Here is a 17,138-nt window from a genome sequence, read left to right on the forward strand (position 1 = left end):
AGGAAGTTATGATATTGTACTTTACTGGACATTGTTTTTATATCTGTCAATCCAAGATGGTTGATATATTCTACCACCGTTACCATGGATACATGACTATCTGGAGACATCTCAATGACAGTTATGTCCAGTAGTAAACTGACCATGAGTGTTGGTGCCAGAACAATACCTCCTCGGGGAGGAGAAGGAGTCAGAGAATGACAAGTTCATCTCTCCAGGAGCCAACCTCCCTGAATGTCATATTCCCCTCGGTCTCGATATATTTATCCATTCACAGAAAGTCCCAAACAGGAAGCAGAATGACCTTGTCTTCTTAAAGCAAATAAAAATTTTGACACAATCTTGTTCACACTTGTGGGAGAATGCAAGGAGGTTCTGATACCAATGGTGAACAGTGTTTGAATATGTGTGAATAGCTTGGATATGTGATTTCTCACAACAGAGAAATATTTTTTGAGGACTGAAAACTTTTCAGTAGATGTAAAGTAGAAAATTGGAGAATATCAGAAATTTTGACAGAGCCACTGTAAACATTGTGCAGCAGCCTATATCCTTGTTGCAGCATGAAAATACCCTTTTCTGTTCAAAACAAAAGAAATTCATGTTAATCTTGAACTTGCTCCACGTACAGTAATCATTGAGGTACAGATGTATTAAAGTAATTTTGCAGTTGAGATCTAGAAAAGCTATAATACAGTATTAGAATATATCCTCTGAGAGTTATGTGATATGCTCCTTTAAGGCTTAGCCTTGACAGGTCCAAGATCAAGATTTTATGTGTTTCTTCCTGTTGAAATTTTTCTTTTTACTTTTATAGAGGTGTAGGGTTTGTTATACATGTATGTTATATACAGGTACGTGCAATGGGTGGAGTTGTGATTATTATCTCATATTCAAATAACGCTCAATATTAACCAAACAGTTCTTTAATCTTATTTACCCTACTCAAGTTAAAGTTCAATACACCCACTTAACCTTCTCTATTTGATATGCCACCTTAAATATCTCAACACCATTCTGGGAATATATCCCAAACACTCAGTATATATCCATTGTTTTGTGATCTTTTGGACCCCATTGGATCATATATCTTCACACCCACTGATCAAACATCATTTCTGAAACTGACACTTTAGCTTAGAGACATGTTAGGGTGAATTGCAAATAGCTAGGCTTATGGTAAGTACACCACCATGTACAGTAGTAGGTTTGTCAGTGTGTACATACTGTATATATTAACTGAGCTGTGGTATGGCCTTTAAATTTCAGCAGTTCTTTCTATAATATGAGACCTTGAAATGTTTCATGGTAGCCACCTCTATTGTGCTTGCTCAGATCTGCTGACAGAAACTGAGAGTTGCATTATTATATATGTGGTGTTTCAAAAGCCCTTGAACTGCAAGCCTGAGTGAGGTGCTACTGTATGTTAATTGTGTCAATTTATACAAAGGCAATATTTGTGCTTTCCATAGATATACTGCGCTTGATGATACACCTGTTGGAGGAGCTTGTAGGTTCTTAAATAGCATTTGGAGAACTCATGGAATAAATAGATCAGTTACAGCGTTTTGTGCGTTTGTGCATGTTTGAAACTCCATGTTAGGTGTGCTATAGAATTGAGGGACATAGCTAGAGTACCTTTTGTAGGGGGGGAGGGTGTAGGGGGGGAGGGGAGACAGAGGAAGGGCCAAAGCATTTCCAGGGAGGGGGATTGCAGAACCTATTCCCCCCAAAAAATTCCTTCGCCCCCACCCATTGGCTACGCCACTGTGTAGTATCAAATGCGTTCAAAGTGAATCCTCTAAATTGTGGCCACATTCATTAATTTGATGGGTGAAATGTGGCGGTAAATCTGGTAGACTTAAATTTAATTTGTTTTGTTTTGTAAGTAAAACATTGTTTTTGTACAAATCTGATTTGTAAACTATTCACTATTCTCTTGTAAGCCATCTCTCCTTGAGTAAGCTAATCGCTATCATAGTTTAATGTACATCATAAGTTTTTGTACGGTAGTCAGAAATAGTGTATTATACATAGCATGATGCTTTAACATTTGAAAATAATCCAGGGGTCGGCTTAATTCCGATGAGTCATAGTTGGAAGGGATTTGTTGAATCTCCTCCACAGCCCTAAATCTTTTTACCTTGAAAGTTTAGTCTGTCCAAGGAAGATTAACCTGTCAACCCAAATAGAACAAGGCAGCAGAGCTTACTACTGCCTTCTAGAAATATTTGGAAAATAGATAATTGGAAAATGGATAATTGGAGAAGAGACCTTGCCAAATGAATCTTTCCTTGAAGGTTCTTTAACTTTGAGTCAGCAATGATCAAAATACCACATGGTATTATCATTGCAATAATTCATTGGGTAAATTTTTTAAGGCAGTGTTGAATTATAAAGTTTGCTGACTTCTTGCATTTTAATACTAATCAATACTTTTACTTTACCATTTGATGTTGTTGGATTCAAAGAGACTAGCAAGTGAATGTGATTTTTTTTTTTAATGATGACTTACATGGTGGGACGGGATGGGGAGGGGGGGGGTTGGGAAGGTGGAGCGCCAATGTTTGTGTATGTTGGAACTGATTGTGAGTGACTAATATGTCAAATGTCAAATGAGTTCTTTTGTTTCCTGTTCTAATTGAATGCAATAAGTAATATTGCTCAAAGTCCCAATTTAGGGAGCTAATTATCAAAGAGAAGCCTCAAGATTCCATTCGTTGATTAACCTTAAAAGGTATAACAGTGCCTGTTTGCATGCCCTATTCTAGTATTTGATTTACAGAATATACATCTCACATAGTGGTTACCTTGAAATTAAATGGATACTTATTCAGTGCTTTAATTAGTATTGTGAAGAAAATCTTGTTCCGGATGAAAACAATCCAAAATATATGACCACCAAAGTTTAAACTAACTTAAAAAAATCTTTTATGGAAAGTCCACAGAAAACTCACTTAATTGAATTCTGAATGTTAGATTTGGAAGGTGGATAAAGTGGGTGATCCCCCGGAAGTGGGATCGATATAGGGGGCGCTGTACAAAAACGTTCCGTGTCATGAAGTTAGGTATAGAGGATAGCGTGTTCCGGTTAGATTGGAGACAGGTATTAAAGTATCCACACTCTTAAATCCCCCGATACCAAGTAAGGTTATAGGTGTTAGATCCACAATGACCCAAAAGAGCTTTTCCATTTATAGAAAATACTAAATTCAATACCACTGTTACCTCATGCATGTTTGGATGTTCAAGTTGTAATTTTGCTTCAGAAAAGGAGAAGTTTGGATGAGAAGGTGAGATGATAGTTTTGAAAAAAGTTGTTTTGAAATGTGGCCTATCATTTTTTTTGTGTTGAATTGTACTTAACTCTCATAGTCTACTTGGGTCTTACATTGATCCTAGTGTTACTTTGAATTGCACCCAGTCTCAAAGATCTACTCAGGTCAGGTGTAACATTTATACTAGTGTATATATCAGCAATTCTATTGTACAATCCACCAGGTACCCTTTCTTTACAATGATATATATATATGAACCAGACATACAGTATACATGGAAAATTTTCCTTTGAATTAGCTCATTACCTTTAAACTGCAATAGACCCTAGACATTTTAGTGTACTACTGATTTAAGCAGTGTTAATTCTGCAGTGGCCAAGTTTAGGGTTAATGTAGCCCTACTATCCTTAGCTCAGTTTATGTCATTGTGGACAGGAAGTACAGTAGATTAGGGATTTAGAGATTAGGGAAGGAGGCTAAAAGGATCTGACATCACTCTGCAAGGTAAGTTATTTCTACAATTCATCGTTCTTTGAATGTTAGCGAACAGAACTTCCTTCCTTATCAGAAATCGTTTCGTACAATTTGGGGGAATTGCTTTGCATGTGACCTATGACCTAGATTTGATTTCCTCATTTACTGTTTAGGTGAGTTTTACTTCCTTTGAAATCTTTTCTGCAAACAGCTGAAATTTGTTTTGTGACTGGGCTTTGTAATGGAGTACAAAGAAGCCTTTCTCTTCTATTGTATACATGTACAGTATTCTTTATTTCACATGTCTGTTTGGTTCATCCACTTGAAGTAAGAACCAGCACAAGGATAGGTCATGTTAACATACTTTACAATCACCCACCATCCAAGGTTTAGAATAAAATAAGGAATTTTGTCCCTTAATAAAAATAATATTTGATTTTTATATAGCGCTTTACACCAGCGATAGGTCTCAAAGCACTTTACAGACGTTACATTACCCCTGGTGAATGATAACCTGTCCCAGAGACAATCCCTCCAGTCAGCTGCAGTTACAAACCGGCCCAATGACAAGTTACCTCACAGGTACCCATTTAACCCCTGGGTGGAGAGAGGCAAGTGAGATAAAGCATCTAGCCCAAGGACACAACGTAATGAACTAGGCATGAATCGAACCAGCAATCCTTGGATCACGAGTCCGCCTTAACCAATTGGCCACCACGCTCTAAAAGATTTTCATGTAACTAGTCTTACTGTTACACAAATTTTTAACCCATACAATATTATTAGACATTGCATTGATCACAAACAAACAGTGGGCAAAAGAGGCAGTAAAAATTTTATTTTATTTCTCTGTTTTACTTCAGTTCTCTGTCTGAGCTATCTTAACTCTACACATAAACTTCCCTATGATCTCACTAGCTGACAAAATTAGTAACATTAAACACCCCGGCGGGTCTGTGAGGCCCCACTTCCTCTTTCTCCAATGATTGTGGGTTGTGGGCCAAGTGTTTACCCTCTAAGAGGACCGGAGGAATGAACGGCTATAATCGTCTGCTCAAGCAGTTAAGAACTATGATATCCTTTGAAATTTAGCATCTATGTGAAAACTATGTTTGGTCTTTGTTCTTTTTGCCCCATCGGTTCTCATATCAGTTTTGAGCCACCTTGCAGTGTTTTTTCACGTTAACGTTGTCGATCGAAGTTATTGCAGTGTGCAGAGATTCAGGGAAGTAGATTTGTTCATTATGAAACACCAAATTCAGGAGGGCTGTCGATTGGACTTTTAGGGGGGGGGGGGGGAGAAAAGTGTCCATTATTTTAATTATCTCAATGCCTAACCTACTTTGTACAAGCTTTGTATTCTTCCTGTACTATGTCTAGAGGTATCTGGTAACCTTGTACACGTTTACAAGTTGAAGGTATTTGGTAACCTTGCACTTACAAGTTAGAGGTATATGGTAACCTTGTACTTAACAAGGTGATAGAAATGCAAACATTGCATGCCGTTTCCTGGTGTAACCACTTAACATCCAGGTAATATTGAACATACTGTAGTAACAAAATTCTCAAGACCTGCCTTCTTTTTTTTCGTCAGTCTAGTTTGCTTTGATTTATTTCTTTTCCTGTAATTAACCAGTAATCTATTTCTTTCCTACTTCCTGATGAGTTTTGTATTGCAGTCTGAAATTAAATGCTCCTACATTTAAAGCCAAATCAGTTTTCAGGAAGTTCCTTATCATCCAGGTGTAATCTCATCAAGGAAGACTATTTTGCAAAAAGATTGTTAAAACGACGCAACTGTGCAATATGCAGTATAAAAGTTTTATCAAAAAGTTGCCAACTTCCTTTTAACTTGTGATTTGGATTTTCATCTTGTTTCTAAACTAGAAATCAGATCTCTGAAAAGATACATTGATTAAACAGATAGCAATTAGCAGGGTGCCATTATTAATATCGACTTAAGAGGAACTATCAGTTAAAATTTAAAGTGGAAGACTATACAAACCTCCACATACTGTTGTACATATATGCTGGCAGGTTAGGGTTTCTTGTGGATTTCAAACATTCAGTATTTTTTTTTTTTTAACTTTTGTTATATCACACTGTGCTGATTTCTGTGTGTAGGGTGTAATTAGTAATGATGATATTGGGATTGTGCAGTAGTTTACTAGCCACCATAGGATAATATTACCTGGTACAAGGAGTCTCTTTGGGATTGATCCAAGTTTTAGTAGGTACCTGTTAAGTTTTTACCTTGGTTTTAGATTTCAAATGTATGGTGTAGTCAACACTGCAGATTTGTGTAGAGTTTGACTTGACTCTCTGTGTGTTGATATTGCTGAGCAGTACGATTTGTGTGCTACATCATCTAACGGAAATATTGGAAATGGTGATTGTAAGGAGAGGAGGATATCGATCTTAGATTTTAACCTTGAAGATGGATCCTATGTAGGATTGAAGACAGCGTGACGTGATTTTTTTGAGTTCAATTTGATCCTTTTTAGGGGTAATACTTAGTGAGATTCTGTTACGCTGTTTACTTATTGTGTTCCGAGAATTAAGTGTAACAGGAGTAGCGTTAGGTTTCTATTACGAAAACAACAAATCAATTGGAAATTTCATACAGTGGTAAGAAGAGACAAGAGTTTGTAACTAAAAGCTCTGTATTGTGTTAACAATAAAGGAATTGAAACTATAAACCTGATTGTAGCTTTAGTTTGAATGCAAGAGGTGGTAATTAATACTTCATGATACCTTCATTTGCATCTTTCCAAATCAGAAAAACTTCTACTATTTAGCTGTAACATATTTTCAGGTAACTTGAGAGTGACCAAAAAGATAGAAATAAATAGAAGATCTTTGGTAATTTGATTGTCTTTTATTCTTAGTAATGTAAATGTTGTTAATGAAGGGTACACAGTAATAAAAGAGCTTTTCTCTTCAAAGCAAGATCCTGTTAATGTGGATGGATGGTGGGAAGGAGGGGGGGGGGGTTGGGGCAGGGGTTGGGGAATGGGATTGGTGATTGGTGATTGAAGAGGGGAGGATGGAAATGGGAGGAATTGGAATTATAACAAAAAAACATTGGGATGCAATCATGGAGAAAGCAAGTGGTACGTGCAATTCAGCTGACAAATTGAATTCTGCTGTTAAAAAATTAATGATAAAAATCTGATTAGGGTTTAAAAAGTGACTTTGGATACTAACAGCATGTATAAATTCATTAGTTAATTAGCATGATAATTCATCCATTAAAAACTGGTAACATTTCTTCCACTTCCCCGGCAAACTTAAACTAAGCACTAGTGCAATGATCAGTAGGATCTACTAATTAGAATTTAAATTAGGGTAGTTTATACCATTAAATACCGGTAATGGCTTTAAACAGTACGTGATAAAAACAGTATGTGATAGAAATCTATGTGATGGTGATAGTGTGTGTGTGTGTGTGTGACACCTGTCTATAAGCCCATCTTGGTTCAACTACATACTTGGTATGTAAATCCTGCTTGGTGAGTATAAGAACTCTGTTGAAATTGGTAGAGGGCAAAGGTCAGTTGAGGTTGACAGATTAAAGTCTGAAAACACTGTAAAGTTGTTAACATGATGAAAAGTGCAGTTTGGTTGCAGTTCATACTTATGTAGATTCTCATTGATGCATACAGAATCCTTTGAAATTGGTAGAGGCCAAAGGTCATCTGAGGTCTAGTGCAGTAAAAGAAATCTGAAAACCTTGTAAACATGATAGATGCCAAAGTAAAGCTTGCATGAACTTTGTACTACTAGGCAAGTCCGCATTTATGCAAGAACCTTTCTGATTGCTTGAAATAAGTATTGTTAAACACTTTTCAGATCTTGTTTTCAGTTTCACTGGTTTAATTGTTTCCTATGCAAGTTGTTGTAAGAACCGCCAAGCCAACCAGCTTTCTGGTTTTGAATTATCGTAGTCTGTATGACATCAATGTTGATGGAGATGCTGTTGTAAAACTAACATCGTGATCTCCATTGAGTGTGTACTGTAAGTGACGACCACTGCACAAGGGATACTTTACCAGTATTATCCAACAAAAAAACATCTCAAACTGCTCTAAGCTTCTAGTCAGTAGTTCACTTTAATAATACTTTTGTTAAAAATATCAATGAAAACCTAGGAGTCTACGATAGCTGGGTGAAAGACCTAACTCTCCAAAGTTAACTGTGTTTATGAAATTGAGCGGATTATAGTATATAAATAGAGGTTATTATTTAATAGAACAATTTGGAAAGCCTGTCCTATGGGCAGCCTTACAGATATACCTCATTCAGTATAATATTCTGTACATTTAATTAACCGCCACAGGGTTGAATTTCCTTATCGCTGATATAACCTGGGAGGGAATTACCCCCAAAAATAGAACGGGCGTAATTTCACTTCCTCTCTTTGTCAGTAGGCCATTATGTTATGGTGGGATTTAAAAGCGCAGTCTATAGAAGTTGCTGCGTTTACCTTCCAGGTGAGGTTTGAGAGCTTTCACTATCTCTTCATGCCAGTCAGTTTTCATTTATTTCCAGGAAGGACTTAAACATTGCTGTGAGGATAAAGTTTGCAAAGTATGATTAGATTCCATGCAATCACTCTGTTTGGTAATGATATAGTTACCTTTTGCATCAAACACTTTGTCAGCAATACAGAGTGGTTGAAAGGGGGGGGGGTTGGGGGTGGGGGACGTATGTGTTACTTTAGTCCTTTGCGGAAGTCGTTTGCCAGTAGTGACGAAAGTGGGTTAAAACTTCAAAGGGTTTGCCAGTGAAAAATTAAGTACTACTTTTAAACTTTTTGGGGTGCAAAATGCATGTACAAGGTGTACCATAAATAATAACAAATATGCAAAGGTATCCAAAATCAGAAATTGTTGGCTTCAAATATTTAATGTGAAATTTGACTAGTGAACTTAATGAATGGAAGGTATTGCAATTTGGGTTGGGGGAAGGGGCAGAGTGGGTACACTTTTATTGACTGAGGATACAAGGTGCTGGCGGGGAGTAGGGGCCCTGGTGGGGGAACCAGGGGCCCTGTTGGGGGAACCAGGGGCAAAGTCTCCAGAAGCTGTAGCATTGACAAATATTTGTCCTCTACCAGTGATTTTGGAGAGGAAAATTACTAGCAAAAAAAAAGAGCAATTCTTTCTTCTGTCCTAAACAAATTATTGGTGTAGGATGGGAGGAAAAAGGTTCCTACCCATGTTTTGTGGGTTTTAGATTAACAGATGTCAGATAGTATCCATTTAAGCTAAACCCATATCATTTTGAAACCCTGCTTTAGAGTATACCATTCAAAAAGTCATTGTTTGCCTGTTGGACTGTACATACATAGTTATCAACTCCCATACATATTCAAACAATTCATCTCACATACAGAAGTCAACCAATTTCCACATTGGTCCTCAAAATGAACCTAGGTTGTGAACTAGCTAGTACTGCCATATGAAGGACAGATGATATTTATAGACGCTTGAAATGTCTGCAAGAGAGTAATTTGATTTCAAAATGGATTGAGAGTATTATTTCTATATGATTGGGCTATAATTTGATGAACTTTAAATCTGCAGTAAAATGGCGGTAAAATGCGGGAAGTCTGTGCCAAAGCCTATTGAGATATTTTACAGTGATACCATCTCGGAATATTGTATGTGATGTCACACAGTTATACTGTAGCGGGATACTTTCAGTCAGCTTTTAGGTCCAATGAAAATCGCATGGCATTTGTTATGTCATTTCTTAGGATGAAAGAAAAAGGAAAAAAATATTATTCATGCTTTTTGGAATCAAGCACACCCAATTCACATTGTGTTAAATTCCTATTAATTAGTGTTTCACTATAATATACATTAGATTCTAGACACTCGTCAAGCCAAAATAAGGAAATTGATTTTCTAAGTTGGGTATTCTCCTTTAACCAGAAAACTGTTGAACCACATGAGACTAATTTGGATTTTGGGAAGTACTATGGGGTTGCCATGGAAACATAACTAAGCAATGAGACAGCAACAGACAGCTATTCCTAATATACCCAGCCATAATGGCAGTTAAGCTGCTGGTGTACTGACACACACTCAAACCAATCCTGGGTAGAACTTGCATGATTTATTGTAGTAGGTAGTGGATTGTCATCCATGCTGAAAATGTAAATTAATTTTTTTTTAAATATTACTACTCAATCACTGGCAATCATTATACCACAAACTACTTCAATGTGTTGGCATAATCGAAGCATGCCAACTTTATAGATTCCAATCTGATTATGAAATTTACATATATCTCTAGTCCACTTGGAATTTCTTGGAAATCTGATAATAACCAGAAAGAAATCTTATTTTTGGTAGAAGCACATAGTGGGTCAAAGTTCATATCCTTCTGCAGATTCAGAGGAAAAGAAACTTACTGACATTCCTGTGAGGTGGTTATCCCTTGAAAAAAGGAATGTCAATTTGTAGATATTAAAAAGTAAACAATATGAAAGCAGCCAAAGTGAAATGTTTAAAACATGCTGAAAAGGTTAGTTGGTAAAGTTACCGATTTCAGTTTTGCAATTCAAACTTCAGAATATTCAGCAGAACTTTATTTTTCTTTGGAAAGAGTGTACAGTATAAATGGCGTTTGAAGTGTTATCGGCCATTAGCAGTTACAGAGTACATAAACCCTTGCCCCCTCTGTTGGAACGGAAGGAATTAGTCAGGAGTGTATTTATCCAGATTTTTTTAGTTTTTGACATCTCTGGAATTTACCCAATGTTTACAAAGTGTGTGTACATTAGAGACAGTTTAAGTTCTTAAAGGATTTCTTCGTTAGATTTGGAGGTAGTAGTTGTTTATATTACGTTTTGGATTGTCAGGTTTCAGTCGTCCTATACTGTTGGTTTGGGAAGCTGGTGATAAATACTGTACTCGACATTGTAAGTCTGCTGTGGACAATGCCGGTGTTGTACACGTCTATATAAAGCTGAAAGGACACTCTGCTAAATCCAGATATTTAATTTATATATTGATCCCTTGATCCCTGGAATGAATTTGGAGAAGACTCATCCTCTCTTTGTGGTTTAAAACACCTGTCTAGACATTTGGGTATTACTCTTTGCGGTGGGACATTTCACATAAGTGGAACGTGAATGTCATGGGAAACTTTTGTGTCTCTTTGATCCAAGCTATATAGTAAGCTCTTCAATGTGATGAAGTATATCTGTGTCGGCAAAACCATTCTGGGGTTCTCCTAGTCAACGTCTTATGAACAGTTGAGTGCAAGTAGAGAAAAGTTTGTGTCCCACACATTTAAAGTAATTTTTGATGTTTCATTTGCAAACCTTCTTTTGGAAGGAAGGGAACGTGGTGGAGTTTAACGCAGTATTTACTGTGCTCCTCTCTTACCTGTCTTCACACTACTGTTGCACTTTCCCATCTATCTAACCAATAGTAGAGTCAAAGCAAGTAAATATTACTCCTTGTAAATAGAATACCCAAAACTAGGGAGACTGTGGGTCCCAGCAGCTGGTCCTCTCTTTACCTCAATACAGTGTATTGAGGGTATTTAGGAGGGGGAAACATATGAATAAATATTTGATGGAATAAATTGAGTAAACTTTTCTGTTTTCTTCTTCTAGGGGGAGATTGAGGTGGATAGTGAAACAGCCTTTGAATTAGCAGCATATGTACTACAAGCTGTGGATGGTGATTATAGAAGGTTTGTACCACCTTGTATATTTACTTTACAACTATGATATGTGCTTATTATCTGCCAAACATGGCTTGGCCAACGTTAGCGATTATGGTCGCACGATATTCTATTTTCAAATGACATCCTTATTGCTGCGATATTTGTTTACAACTTTTATGTTTTCAGTGATTAAGGGTAATTTTATGTTTTCAGTGATTAAGGATAATTTGATAGTTAACCAGAATGCTCCTCCTCCTTGTCTAATTAAAATTTATAATTACAGTATGCTATATCTTGGCAATCATTTTCCTTTTATAGAGCTTTTTTGAGCCTTAAATGACTACTCTGTTAGGAACATTAGCAGAACGTTCTGCACGGTTTTGTAGAATTTGACTCCATTTGCATGTTATTTAGGAAGTTCTCATTTCACTTTTTGAGGATCTTCTTAAAATGGAGCAAAAGCAGGTAAAATTAATTGTTGTTGTCCCAAGGATTAAAGTTTATCATTTCCTGGTACAATGCAATTTATCTGTAAAGCTATTGATAGATGTAGAGGTTATGAGATATGTACCTGTGTACATCTAAATATCTACCTGTATGCACATAATTATAATGAAATTTAATAAAATAGACTTCTAAGGACAGTCTTCAGTCAGTCAATTTTATATTTCATTGCTCAACTTTTATACTACTTGTTTAATCTTCTGAGTAATACATATTTTCTATATTAGGCAAACACAAGTTGCAACTTGGATATGGTTGCAACTTCTACAGTTCCACATAAAGTGCACACACAGTGATCTTTAGGCAACGTAGGACTCACTCCACATTCCTCGCTTGGCATGTAGTTTTCTATTTTGGTGGGTTTGAAGATGTGCTGTTGATTTACTTTGCACCTCGCTTACATGTCTCCCCACAACCTTAGCGCCCTCATTCTAACGTGCCTAGTATGTCCTGGTAACCATTTAACACTGTTCACCCTCTACGACCGGCTCCTCCGGTTTGAAGAATGTGCTGTTGTTCTACGTACCTATACTGTCCATACACAATAGCTTTGTTTTTGACATTCATTATAATTTGTTTCCCTTACAGTGACAAACAAGCAAGAGATACGTTAAAGAAACTACCAGTACTACCTCAGAGCACCTTAAAGGAACATCCATCCCTCCTATTCTGTGAAGAAAGGATTCTTTATTATTACAAACAGAATCAAAGATTCACCACAGGACAGTCTATCGTCTGGTGAGTCTTTTGTAAAAGAAACAAAAAGAAAAAGAACAATAGGGGTACCATGATTCATTGTGTCTTGCTATTGTGTGGTGGTATTGATTCATTGTCTTTTTCACAAAGTCTTCTCTAGCGTATGACCTTTCCTTTTTTCATGGCTAGGTGTAAATTTGGCATGTACAAGAGTATAGCGTTTTATCACTCTGTGGTTTAACAGGTACAGGAATTAAAGAAATTAGGACATTTTTAAATTGCTAAACTGTGTAATTGCATTTGTACTGTTTATTGCACCGTAAAAAACCTGTTGTATCAGAGGTTCAGTTTCAATGAGAACCGCACCACCTGTTGGTAGTATATACAACAGAGGCAAACTACAGTAGGGTAGGGAAAAAGATTTATTAGTTCTGACTTGAAATGAAGATTGTTTATGTATCTGGAAACTGCAGCTCTTAACTTTTGTCTCCAGAAAGCCCTTGACGTGGGAAAGTTGGGTTTTGGAGTGGGAATATCCTGCCTCATGTCCCAGAAGAATATATAATACACCTGCATGAGTAGTGAATGTCAAACTTAAAAAATTGTATGTACGTCATATAGAGCTTTGTAAGTGGAATGGGGGAGGACATTTTCAGAGGACATCTTGACTGGTTAATTGAACTTTTAAGGGTCATTTACTTGTATGTCACATATGGTATTAGCACTCCGACATGCTGACATGATATATACATTTCAGTTTTAGTCACTTCCTTCGGTGTAGGGATCAACAGAATAGCTTTATAGCCTGTTTTACATTTTGCAACATGTGACCATAGTCTGATGTTGCTCTTTTAGCCCTATGTTATTTCAGTTTGAAGCAGATTTATAGAAATGATGACAGTCCTCTCTCTGTACATGAACTGAAAGTTGATTAATTCGAGTGACTATCCCTGCGAGCTTCTATATGGGTCGCCTGCCCGGTGGTACATAGTCTTTCTCAGGAGGAATGTCTTGAAGCCTCTTACTCAGGCACTTGTGATATTTTTGGAGGGTTGGGTTGCGCTCTCTTACCGTGATTTATTGAATGTTCGGGTAGCTTAAAGAACCTCTTGGTATGTTTGGCTGGCGACAGGATGATGGTACAGTATGCAAGGGTCTGTTTTTTCAACATGTCAGGTGTTATTATTGGAGTACATGCTAGTCTTCCGTTTGTAAGAACCCAGGTACAAGATATAGACTGTGTGTTTTGAAGATGTGTACTTTGGATCCGATCGCCAACATCGTGACATTTGTGTGCCTTTGAATAATGTTGATAGTGTACGGTAAACTTCAGTACTACATTGATGTTCCATCAGGAAGCAATAACACTGTCAACAACAACAACTAAAAGCTTTGGGAAATTATTAGCTGGATTTATCATTGAACTGTGATTTTAAAGTGAGTATTTTAGAAATAATTTAAACAGTAGTCGTAAAAAGAATTTAAATTAAAAAAAAAAAAATGTATAATTTTTCAGTAAAATACCAGCCTTCTTCATACGTTTGTAAAATTGTGATCATGAATGAGTAAGCATTGGCGATTGCAAACTGACTTTGTGATGAGGTAAATTCATGGATTTAGTATATCCTAATACACACTGTTTTCTGAAAATATTAAAGTGAGAGTCACAGCTTCTTCCATTGTGATCAGAAAAAAAGTTACAAAATTGGTTGAGAAAATGTTGCGATGGTTCAATCTGGGAAAGTTAAAATTCAAGAAGAACTGCCTGTTATGGACAGGAGTTTTCTGTCAACAATTTGTTTTTTAACCCTTTAAGTCATTCATTTTAAAAGGTTAGCATTAAAACGTTAAGGCCTGAAAAGTAACTGCCTGAAACAGTTCTACGTATTTGCTTGAACTTACCGATGCAAGGACCACAGTTTTATATTTCATTTATTAAAGTGAAATATACACATGATACCGGATTCAATCTGTTCATGCCCTATAAACTTTGTTCTGCATATGCCAGGTCTCACGCCATAAAACTTAAACCAGGGAGTTTGTTATGGGAAACTCCCCGCTTAAACTGAATCACCCAGATATGTAAGCAAAAGAGGAAGAGAAACAAGTAGGGAAAGACAAAGAAAAAAATCCCTGTTGAAAAGCTTTCAGATTCCTGTATCTAGTTATGTTCACTCTTAGGCTAGATATGTTGTTGTTTGTTCAGTTGCTACGACTCTCGCAGTCCCTGTAATTATGCTTTTAGCACTCAGTGGTGTCCAGCGATTGCATCGCCCGGAATGTCTGAGCCAGATCCGTGACAGACAAGCTGTTGGTTTTATCTCAGATTTCACGCTATTATCACTCACCTCTGATCACCTCCCGTAGGTGCAAATAGCCGCTGGTCATCCATCTCTCTCTTGCCTTATAAATTATGCAAATTAATCTCAGAGATGTGATAGGAGCTTCATGGGTTAACAACTTTCTTTCAAATTTTGGGACAAGCAGTGGGATAAAGTTTCCATGCAAAGTGCAGACTGACTGTCCTACATCTATATTACTTCAGGACAGCAGACAGTTCTCCTGGTTTATTTCACTTTTAATTCTAGGTAGAGAATTACAAAAAATTGGGCTCAGAGAAATTTCTGTGTGATATATTAATTGTCTACTTCGATCACTGTTTCAGAATTTGATAATCTTCAGTTTGATCGTATGAATATTAAAGCCACATTTTGCATTCTATTTAAAACATGTACAAGCCAAAACCTATTCTCGTCCAGCTTTGATTGGCTCCCTATGATCAAATGATTATGATAAAAGTGATTATAGTTCCAATATAGTTTAGCCCTCTCACAAAGACTGAGGAAAATAAAAAGTTTTTTGACATCAACATTTAAACAAAGCAACATTTAAACGGGGGCATTACAGGCTTGTTTTTGTAAATACAGCACTGGGTCTGTTTAGTTTTCTGATTGTATGACTGAAAGTATGCTCTGGTGTAAACATTCAAGACCGGACAAGGAAAGTAAAGTGGAATTATTCACTAATTTTAAAATACTGTTGAACTAAATGGTCACTGGCATCCGGAGATAATTTGCATGATTTATGCCAGCAGAAGTGAAATTCATCAAAGAGAAGAGTTTCTGTGAAAAATCTTTGGGGGCGGCAATTGAGAATGGCTGAAAGTACATTACTTTTAGTTTCATTATTTAGGGTTTTCCTAGCATCTAACTGAAAGTTGAAGTGCTATCAAGAATGGTTTTGCAGGCTATAGTTTACAGGAAGCTTTGAAAGAGCAGTCTTAAAGTAGCCTTCTTGCGTTGAAATTAATTTGAAATTTGCTTTAACATGTTAATCAATACTGCTATGAAAAGTGTTCGGCCAACAAAATGTCCAGGATTGATAATATCAAAATTCGTTAATTACTCACTCAAGTTAATTACTTTGGTGATGAATACTTTATAAGATTGATCAGACCATCTAGACGTCCCAATTTATCTGCCCGCTCAAAAATTTGATCTGATTTGATGAGTTTTCAAAGCCGACAGATGTGTATTTTTGTAGAGAACATAATATACTGTGTAGTTACTGTACACCACAATACATGCATTTCCACACTGTATGAGAATCATAGCCTCCATCTAGCATATATGCTAAATGGGAAACTGGCAATGGTTTTTCATTAATGGTAATACCAGCTGGTATTGAAATAATAATGTTCTAAAGTTACTTTAACTATATTTTATAATTTGGCTGCTACTTTTTTTATTTTTTTACAGTTGCGCTTATTTCATGTCTTTGATTAATTTCATCAGTACATACCTTTCCATAATCAATACTCTTCTTTGACCGTAACTTAATTTAACTGCAAATTTGCAGTTTGCTGCTTTGGGATACATCTCTCCCTATAGTATTTCAACTTTTTCCAGTCTTCTCCACCTCGCCTAGCAAAATTGATGACATCTAAGACTGTCGTTTAAATTTCCTCTTTACTTAACCGAGCAAAAAATATTAAACATATAGAATAGAAGATGACTTTGATGAACTGCAAATGCTCTTTACTGCCGAAACGTTTTGCATCTTAAAGTGTATTTAGTCAGAGCGATCCACGCCTAGTAACGGTATTCATGGCGACGAGGTTTCTCACCCCTAGAGAACCTTTTTAATTAGATGGCTGTATAATTAGAAATCAAGATAAGAAAGAATATCGTTTAGCATAGCTCACTGAATACAGAAGGGAGCTGCCATGGTTACAAGTCAAGAGTTATTTACAGTAAATTGTTTGCCATTTATATTTGTTGTCACAGGTTGAGAAGTGGATGATTATCTCTCTGACTGAAGTTGCATAAGCATTTGTTCCATTAATGATGTAGCTTTTACGTTAAATTGTTCAAACTTTTTTGTTTTCAAATTACTATTCAAAAAAGAAATTTAACTTTTAGGTTGAAATTTTGCATTAGTGGCCTCCCATGTGATTTACAATATGTCCAAATGTAACGAAAAAACCCGAATGAGAAAAAC

At 36.5% G+C, this 17,138-nt stretch overlaps 1 protein-coding gene across 7 annotated transcripts in view; it reads left to right on the forward strand.

Moving 5' to 3' along the window:
• Positions 1-17,138, forward strand: part of LOC139962014 (uncharacterized) — a 117,202-nt gene that overhangs the window by 55,987 nt on the left and 44,077 nt on the right. For all 7 annotated transcript variants that reach the window (XR_011791125.1, XR_011791124.1, XM_071961816.1 and 4 more), the window contains exons 5-6: positions 11,386-11,465; positions 12,531-12,680. Coding sequence is in view for 5 of the 7 variants with exons in the window: in XM_071961816.1 (XP_071817917.1) it covers positions 11,386-11,465; positions 12,531-12,680 (230 nt within the window). In the remaining 2 variants the exon portion in view is untranslated. The remainder of the gene's footprint in view (positions 1-11,385; positions 11,466-12,530; positions 12,681-17,138) is intronic.

Source organism: Apostichopus japonicus, chromosome 20 (genome assembly GCF_037975245.1).
Source record: "Apostichopus japonicus isolate 1M-3 chromosome 20, ASM3797524v1, whole genome shotgun sequence".
In the NCBI taxonomy this organism is placed as follows: domain Eukaryota; kingdom Metazoa; phylum Echinodermata; class Holothuroidea; order Aspidochirotida; family Stichopodidae; genus Apostichopus; species Apostichopus japonicus.